At 50.3% G+C, this 9222-nt stretch overlaps 1 protein-coding gene across 2 annotated transcripts in view; it reads left to right on the top strand.

Annotated features, from left to right (window-relative positions):
- Nucleotides 1–9222, top strand: part of Casp9 (caspase 9, apoptosis-related cysteine peptidase) — a 16632-nt gene that overhangs the window by 1465 nt on the left and 5945 nt on the right. For both annotated transcript variants that reach the window (XM_013022233.1, XM_013022232.1), the window contains exons 2-6: nucleotides 2047–2428; nucleotides 3580–3614; nucleotides 4915–5091; nucleotides 5465–5554; nucleotides 6017–6164. In XM_013022233.1, coding sequence (XP_012877687.1) covers nucleotides 2047–2428; nucleotides 3580–3614; nucleotides 4915–5091; nucleotides 5465–5554; nucleotides 6017–6164 — 832 coding nt within the window. The remainder of the gene's footprint in view (nucleotides 1–2046; nucleotides 2429–3579; nucleotides 3615–4914; nucleotides 5092–5464; nucleotides 5555–6016; nucleotides 6165–9222) is intronic.

Genomic DNA, 9222 nt, shown 5'->3' with positions numbered 1-9222 from the left:
TATATATATATATATATATATATATATATATATATATATATATATGGCACTCTAAGATCTTTGTCCTAGCACCCCACAGGTCTGTGAGTTCACAGACCTACCCTGAGGAGCAGGCTGAAGGCCCCAGCGTTACCCTGGGGGCTCCAGCTTCTCCATCCATCCATCCATCCACCCACCCATGAGTGGCCTGGCACAATGAAGTGATTATCAATTAGTAATAAAGGAGTCAGGAATGCTCTCTGTGTAGTGGAGTGGAAGTGACTTGGATGGTAACCCCTGAAATCCATTCCAAGGGTTCACAGTCCTCAGGCTCCGGGTGCTGTAATGGGCTTCCCTGCCTGGTTCCCTTCACCAGTCCTCCCAGTGTTAGCAGATATTTCACACTTGAAAAGAGGCTGGAAATCTTGGTTTCCTTGTTTCGTTCTCTGACTTAAAATGTTAGCAACAACCTGGCCCTGGTGGCTCATGCCTATAATGCTAACTACTCAGGAAGCTGAGGTCTGAGGATTGAGGTTGGGAGGGGGGGGGGAGTTTGTGAGACTCTTATATCCAAAAAACTACTCAGAGAAAGCTGGAAGTGGTGCTGTGGCAAGTGGTAGAGCACTATAGCCTTGAGCGTAAAGAGGCTCAGAGACAGAATCTAGGACCTGAGGTTCAAGCCCCAAGACCCAAAAAAAATGTTAGCAACAGAGTCAGATTTTTAATATTTGTTTGTTTGTTTGTTTGTTTTTGTCAGTCATGGAGCCTGAAATCTGGGCCTGGGCACTGCCCCTCAGCTCTTCAGCTCAAGGCTAGTGCTCTACCACTTGAGCCACAGCACCATTTCCAGCTTTTTCTGCTTATGTAGTGCTGAGGAACCCAGGGTCTCATGCATGCAAGACAAGCACTCTCCCACTGAGCCACCTTCCCAGCCCCTCAGGTTTTGTTTTTGTTTTTTGACAGTACTGAGGTTTGATTTCAGGGCTTCAAGAATGCTAGACACGCATACTACTACTTGAGCTGTGCCTGAAGCTTCTAACAAAGTACGTTGGTCAGGGTGACAGAAGCCTGTGGTAGACATTGGGACGATTTCAGTTTAAGGCTAGCTGAGGCAAAAAGTTAACAAGCCAGGACTGGCTATGGAAATGGTTCACATTTGAAATCTGAAGGCCAATTTGGGCAAAAATGTGAGACTCAATGTGAAAAAAATAGGACAAAAATGGATGGAGATAAGGTTAAGCAATAGACTTAAGTAAACTCATGGTAGATGTTGAGTTCAATCCCCCAAATCCCCCCCAAAAAAGTGAAGTAAAATGAAAATTTTCATTTCCTTTATGCGCCCACATGCTCAGCCACATCTGGCTGACAGTGTCCACATTGTAGAGCCTCAGTTCAGAGCATCTCTGTCTTCAGGGAAAGTTCTGGAGCAGCTGCATAGGAAATCTATGGAGCCTGAACTTTGCCAGAGCTGGCTTTCTAGGAACAGGCAGCAGACAACTGGGTGCTTCCTTCTGCTCCATCTTCCTCAGTGGCCCCAATATTCTGGTGGTTTGCACCCCTGTCCATTTGTCCACCTCCTGGGCACACAGTCAGTGCCCACGTTCTCTGCATTCTGTCTTGTCATTCTCGCTCTGCCTCCTGACGTGGCATGGCTGCCTCCTGTCCATTGTCCTCCCCGTTGCTGGGACTATGTTTCTTTTTTCTTTTTTTGAGGCAGATCTCTGTCATTTTCTTCTTCAAACTGGTGTTTCCTCATGGGTTTCGGGAGTAATTAAAATCTAGTCTTTCCTCCTCCCTTTCTTTTTCTTTTTCCTTCTTGTGCTGGACATAGGACTCACGGCCCTGTTTGCTGCAAGATTTTTGTGAGCACAGTGCTGGGCATGTAGTAGATGCCCTGAAATACTCATGGATAGGTAAGTACAGTGCAGGGAGACTGACAGACCCACGCTCAGTGTACCTGCAGGTCTGTTTCTGCCCATGTGGAAATATGCTAGATAGGAAGCAAGGCAGGAGAGAGCCATGTAGAAGTAGCTGGGTAAGGAAGGTCTGATCTTTCTCTCCTTACAGCATGCAGGCTCCGGGTCCCGGCGGGACCAAGCCAGGCAGCTGGTTACAGATCTGGAGACCCGAGGGAAGCAGGCCCTTCCCCTGTTCATCTCCTGCTTAGAGGACACGGGCCAGGACACACTGGCCTTGTTCCTGCGAACGAGTCGGCAAGCAGTGTCAAGGGACCCTGAGGCCCTGGTGCCGGTGGTCCTGGGACCGACTGGGAGCAAAACAGAGGAACCAAGAGTGACAAAGCGGGATCTGTGGCAGCCAGCCCAAGGAGAGCTCACCCCCATGGTGCTGGGACCTGAGGAGCTCACACCAGCCCAGCGTAGGCCAGAGGTTCTCAGACCAGAACTACCCAGGCCAGTGGACATTGGTTCTGGAGGATTCCGTGATGTCTGTGAGTTTTGGTACAGTGGTTGGTGGGTAACCAAGGGTTCAACCAGAAGTTAACTACAGAAGTTAACCAAAAGTTAACTAGAGCAAGGCCTTCCAGAAATGAACAGGAACTGAAAATCCTCTTGAGTGCTGGGATTACAGATGTGTGTCACCATGACCAACCTTAGTTCCCAGTATAGGCCCATTTTTGGGCTTTTGAGCATAGCTCAAAAACAAGCCTATTTTCTCTCTCCTTCCTTTCCATTCTTCCTCTTTCTTTTTTTGGTCATGGGGCTTGAACTCAGCTGTCTCTGAGCTTTATTTGCTCAAGGCTAATACTCTACCACTTAGAGCCACAGCGCCACTTCCAGTTTTCTAGTGGTTTATTAGAGATAAGAGTCTCATGGACTTTCTTTTTTTTGGGGGGGGGTCCAGTCGTGGGGCCTGAACTCTGGGCCTGGGCACTGTCCCTCAGCTCTTCAGCTCAAGGCTAGCACTCTACCACTTGAGCCACAGCACCACTTCCGGCTTTTTTCTTTTTGCTTATGTGGTGCTGAGGAATCCAACCCAGGGCCTCATTCATGCAAGGCAAGTGCTCTACCACTGAGCCACCTTCCCATCCCCTCTCATGGACTTTCTTGCCTGGGCTGGCTTTGAACTGTGATCCTCAGATATCAGCCTCCTGAGTAGCTAGAATTACAAGTACCTGCTCCCCTTCCCTGTCTCTCTGTCTCCTTTCTTCCTTCCTTCCTTTCTTTCTTCTTCCTCTCTCTCTCTCTCTCTAACTCTGTTCCCCTCCTGTTTTCCTCCCTCTTCCCTTCCCTTCTCTCAGGAGTACTGGGTTTGAACTCAGTACTTGGTGGGCATTCATTCTACCACATGAACCATCTACCACAGCCACAGTGAGTATCTCAACAGCTCTTTTTGTGGCTATCTCCAGGTGCATCCATTTCTCTTGGAAATAGGTCCAGACATAGTTCAGAGGATGAGTATGTGTTTAATGTTGAAAATTTCTGGACCATTCTCCATGGGGCTGTGCTGCTGATTCCCACCAGCAGAGCCAGTGGTCCTTGAGGTCCTGAGCCTCTCATTTTGGGGTGGGTATTGTTGCAATTTTTTGGTCTTTCCCAGGGGGACCCTGACATTTGCATTTCCCTTTCTCTGTATTGCCAGGTGCTCAGGAGAGGTTGCGGGGAAACACGGATTTGGTGAGTCTTTGTGTGTTTGGGGGGCCAGTGGCTCTGGGCTTGTCCTTCTCTACCCCAGTCCCTTCCCTGAAGCTGTAGGAAGTGAGGGAACCCTGCCTGGCTGGGAAGTGGGGTGTCTGCTCCTCCTCCATGGCTCCCTGACCCTGTGCAGTGTTTGCTGGTGTAGATGGGTTCCTCCTTACCCTTCTTCACCTGGAAGGTCAGGGTCAGACCTTACGGGGTGGGCGAGGGGTTGGGGCATTGGCTCAGCTGTGCTGTCCACCCCACGCCAAGTCACCCATGCTCCATTCTTGGATGGGACACCTGGGGACAACACCACACCTTCTCTGGTCTCCACCTCTGTCAGAGGGAGTATACAAAGTGCCAAGAGCCACAAACAAGAATGTGCCTTGTGAGGGAGGCTAAGGGTCTGAGCCTGGGGAGCAGGCCACCCCAGACCCAGATGCTCTGGAGGCAGGCCCTGGCCAAGCCTGCTGACTGACAAGTGCACCACGAGCTTCTCACCTGTGCCCTGGGCCACAGCTGCTGGCCTGTGTGGCATGTCAGGTTCTCTCTCTCAGTCCTTTTTGTCTTTGTCTCTTTTTGCCCTCCCACCCACCCTTCCTTCCTATCTTCCTTCCTTCCTTTCATGCCAATCCTGGGGCTTGAACTCAGGGCCTGGACACTGTCCTTGAGTTGCTTCCCCCCCCCCCCACCTTGATCATGGGGCTTGATTTGGGGGCCGGGGCACTGTCCCTGAGCTCTTGTGTTCAAGGCTAGCACTCTACCACTTTGGTTTTCTGGTGGTTAACTGGAGATGAGAATCTCACAGACTTTGCTGCTTGTCTGGCTTTGGCCTCCTGAGTAGCTTCGCTTGCTGGCTGAGCCACCAGCACTCAGCTTCCTGAGCTTCTTTTTACTCCAGGCCAGCACCCTACTAGTTGAGCCACAACTCCACTTAGGGTTTTTTGGTGGTTAAATAGAGATGAGTCCCATAGACATTCCTGGCTTCAAAATGAGATCCTCAGATCTCAGCCTTCTGAGTAGCAAGGATTACAGACCTGAGCCACTGGTGCCTAGCTTGGCTGTTAGATTTTTAAGCCAGTGGCTCCCATTGCTGAATGCTGTGACAGAAGCAAGCCCTCTCCAGAGAGAAGCCAGCACTATGTGGCTGGGACCCACAGTGGGAGGCAGACCTCTGCATCCTGCCCCAGCTTTCCAGACTCTGGTGGGAGAGGGCCAGGACCAGGGACTCGCCTGCCTTCCTGAGGAGTGCAGTGAACTCCCCCACCCCTTGTTTATAGTGTATCTGCTTGGACAGGCGTATGTTATGGATGCAGACCCATGTGGCTACTGTCTCATTGTCAACAATGTGAACTTCTGTCCTGCCTCGAGGCTCAGCCTACGCACTGGCTCCAATGTGGACTGTGAGAAGCTGCAGCACCGCTTCCGCCAGCTGCACTTTTCTGTGGAGGTTAAGTGTGACTTGTCTGCCAAGGTACAGTCCCTGCCCACCTGGGGGCTGGTGGGCAAATGGGCCGAGGCCTCCAAGGGACCCGAAAGCAGGCCGACTCTCCCAAAAGCCTTTACATCTGGAGCATGATGTGTGTGTGTGTGTGCACATCTGGCCCAGTTGCTACAGATTCAGGCATCAGATGAATGAAGGAGGGTATGAGGACCAGCTCTGTGCTGCCTGCCATGTGACCTCCCATGCCTCAGTTCCCCTGATAAGGTTGTTGGGATTAGATGAGCACTATACACAGACACATGCCTTTCCCTGAGAGCAGTGCATTTGTGGTGACTTGGGAGCTGGCCTCTGAGGGGGGCGGGGAAGGCCTTAGGGTGCTCCCCACTGCTGCCTCTCCTCCTAGCAAATGGTCCAGGCCTTGACAGAGCTAGCGCAGCGGGACCATCGTGCTCTGGACTGCTGTGTGGTGGTCATCCTGTCTCATGGCTGTCAGGTAGGAGCTGCCCTCCTGCGTTCCTTCTCCCCTTTCCCCCTCCCCCTGGCCCTGATCTGCTGTCCTGGGAGGGCACACAGGAGTCCATCCCTCCTTACATCCATGGTGAGGTTTTGAGGTCCTGTCCACCTCCTGCTGTTTTCTCAGGCACTGTCTGCCCCTCTGCCTCACCGCCGAGGACAAGGTGGGAGAGGCCATGTCTTCTCACTGAGCTCTCAGCCTGATGTTTCTCAGTACTCTGCACACAGGTGTTGTCAGCTACTTTCCCTGCCCTGTGTCTGTCCTGTGTCACATGTACGGGGCTCTTTCCTGCGGGGACCCTCTCCAGGCTTGGCCACTGATGAGCTTTGCTGCTCGCACTGCCCAGGGCCTTCTGAAAGCTTGGCTCCCATGATGCTTTTGGACAGGTGGGTGGCTACTGTCCCAGGTCTCGTTGTGTAACCCAGTTTGTTGGGCTTCCAGGCCAGCCACCTGCAGTTCCCGGGTGCCATTTATGGCACAGATGGATGTTCTGTGTCTGTGGAGAGGATTGTGAACATCTTTAATGGGACCCACTGCCCTGGCCTGGGCGGGAAGCCCAAGCTCTTCTTCATCCAGGCCTGCGGTGGGGGTAAGCAGCTCCTCAATTCCCAAGTCCCATCCTCCCCCCCCCCCCCCCCCCCCCCCCACACACCTGTACCCACTGACTCACACCACTGTCATGTGGCGGCCCCTCTGCCAACTTCATCTTAGGGTGTGTATCTGTGTGTGTGTGTGTGTGTGTGTGTGTGTGTGTGTGTGTGTGTGTGTGTCCCTCTGCCAACTTCATCTTAGGGTGTGTGTGTTTGTGTGTGTGTGTGTGTTGTGCCTGCACATACACTTATGCCAGTTCTTGGGCTTGAACTCGGGGCCTCATACTCTCACTTGTCTTTTTTGTTGAAGGCTGGCTTTCTGCTTCAAGAGCTACACTTCTGCTTCTGATGTTTTGCTGGTTCATTGGAGATAGAGTCTCTTGAATTTGTCTGCTCAAGCTGGCCTCAAACCATGATTCTCTGATCTCAGCCTTCTGAGTCGCTAGGATTATAGGCAAAAGACAACGTTGGAGTTTCTGTAGAAAAAGTCAAATGGAGAAACACTTGGTTTTCCATGTCACTCTCTAGTCTCTGCCATCTTGAGACCCCATTCAAACCAACCTGGAGGAAGGGAATAGAACAGCAAGGAGTAACTAAAGAACAGATTTATTGGAATTTCCAAAGGCCCATTTTCCTGATTTGATGATTTTGTGCCAGTCCTAGGGCTTGAACTCGGGGCCTGGGCACTGTCTGAGCTTTTTGTTTAAGGCTACAACTCTGTCACTTGAGCCATAGCTCCACTTGTGACTTTTTGGTAGTTAATTGGAGTTAAGAGCCTCACAGGCTGGGTGTTGGTGGCTCATGCCTGTAATCCTAGATATTCAGGAGGCTGAAATCTGAGGATCACGGTTCAAAGCCAGCCTCGCAGGAAAGTCCATGAGACTCTTTTTTTTTTTTTGGGTCCGGTCGTGGGCCTGAACTCTGGGCCTGGGCGCTGTTCCTCAGCTCTTCGGCTCAAGGCTAGCACTCTACCACTTGAGCCACAGCGCCACTTCCGGCTTTTTTTTTTTTCTGCTTATGTGGTGCTGAGGAATCAAACCCAGGGCCTCAGGCATGCAAGGCAAGCGCTCTACTACTGAGCCACCTTCCCAGCCCATCCGTGAGACTCTTCTCTCCAATAAACCACCAGAAAACTGGAAGTGGCACTGTGGCTCAAGTGGTAGAGTGCTAGCCTTGAGTTGAAGAGCTGAGAGACAGTGCCCAGGCCCAGATTTCAAGCCCCATGATCGACCAAAAAAAAAAAAAAGCCTCACAGACTTTTATGCCTGAGCAGCTTTTGAACCATGATCCTTAGATCTCAGCCTCCTGAGTAGCTGGGATGACAGGCGCGAGCCACCAGAGCACCTGGCTTTTCCTCACTTTTTCTTTTTGTCATTGTGGGGCTGGAACTCTGGGCCTGGGCACTGTCCCTCAGCTCTTCAGCTCAAGGCAAGTGTTCTGCCACTTGAGCCACAGCAACACTTCCGGTTTTCCAGTAGTTTATTGGAGATGGCTTTGAACCGTGATCCTCAGATCTCAGCCTCTTGAGTAGGTAGGATTACAGATGTGAGCCACCAGTGCCCGGCTCTCCTCACTTTTTCTAGCAATGCTGAGTATCAGATCCAGGGTTTTTTACATACTTTAGGTAATTGCTTTCCTACTGAGCTACATCCCCAGTCCTGAGTTACTTGAGCTAGGGTTTCACTGTGTAGCTCAGGCTGGTCTCGAACTTGCTGCCACTTTGCAAGTGCTAGGACTATAGTCATATACCACCACACCAGCTCCATTACCTCGTTTTAATAAAACAAAATGGAAAAATGGAGAAAGGAACTAAGCTTCCCGAGGATGCTCAGGGCCGAAGAGAAACTTTGAAATAATGTCCCCTCTCACATGAAATCAAGGCAAATTGTAACTCCCTGGAGCAGCCTGATTTCAAAGCTGGAAGGGGCGGATTAAGAACCCCCCTCATCTGGAGTTCAGTCTGCTTTACTCCTCATGCTGTGATCTGGTGTTTAATACTATGGCCACATGGTGGCACCATATCCACTCACCAAAATAGCCCTAGGTCTGTGTGGGGTCAGATGTCCTGTTTACACACATGAGAAAACTTGTTCTGGGTTTGGTGACTCTAGTGTTGCTATTTGAAACTCACTGTTAGAATTTAAAACAAGACATGCTCCTTTGGTAAGAGATAATGTAGCACCAGGGCTGAAGAACATGTTTCAAAGTTAGAAACGGATGTGTCAGGTCAGTGACCAGGTGACCAGGTGTGGAGCATGATCCAAGGGGCCAAAGCCAGATTATCACTCAATTAGAATTGTAGAGTTCATGCTGAGAAGGCAGAAAGCAATTACATTTTACCACAGTGGCTGCGGGTTTTATACACCTAGGAAATAATGAAGTTTTATTTCATTTTTTGGTAGGTTGTGGGACTTGAACTTAGGGCCTAGGAACTGTCCATGAGCTTTGTTTGCTCAAGGCTGCTGCTCTACCACTTTGAGCCACAGCATTACTTTCTGGTTTGGTAAATTGGAGATAAGAATCTCATGGGCTTTCTTACCTGGGCTGGCTTTGAACCTCGATCCTCACATCTCAGCCTCCTGAGTAGCTAGGGTTCTAGGCACCCTACCAGCTACCAGCACCTGGCTGTGAAAAACCATGTGACTGTTTTTGTGAGTTGATTTCGGGGTGTTCTTTTATGCTATTGGTCTCCACATCTACCTTTATGCTAGCACCACACGGTTTGTAGCTATGCTACAAAGTCCTCCAGCTTTATTCTGTTTGTTCAAAATAGTTTTGGTTATTTGGAATCCCTTGAGATTCAGTTGAATTGTAGTATAGCATTTTTTATTTTTGCAAAAAAGTACTGAAGTGCTGACAGAAACTGTGCATTTAATCTATAAATTGTATTGAGTACTGTTGACATTCTAGCGTTAAGTTTTCTAGTCTGTCATGGCATGCATTTTTAAAAATAATGTGTAGCCGGGCGCTGGTGGCTCACGCCTGTAATCCTAGCTACTCAGGAGGCTGAGATCTGAGGATCGCGGTTCAAAACCAGCCCGGGCAGGAGAGACCGTG

Source organism: Dipodomys ordii, unplaced genomic scaffold, assembly GCF_000151885.1.
Source record: "Dipodomys ordii isolate 6190 unplaced genomic scaffold, Dord_2.0 Scaffold61, whole genome shotgun sequence".
In the NCBI taxonomy this organism is placed as follows: domain Eukaryota; kingdom Metazoa; phylum Chordata; class Mammalia; order Rodentia; family Heteromyidae; genus Dipodomys; species Dipodomys ordii.
This window is presented reverse-complemented; position numbering and strand designations above follow the sequence as displayed.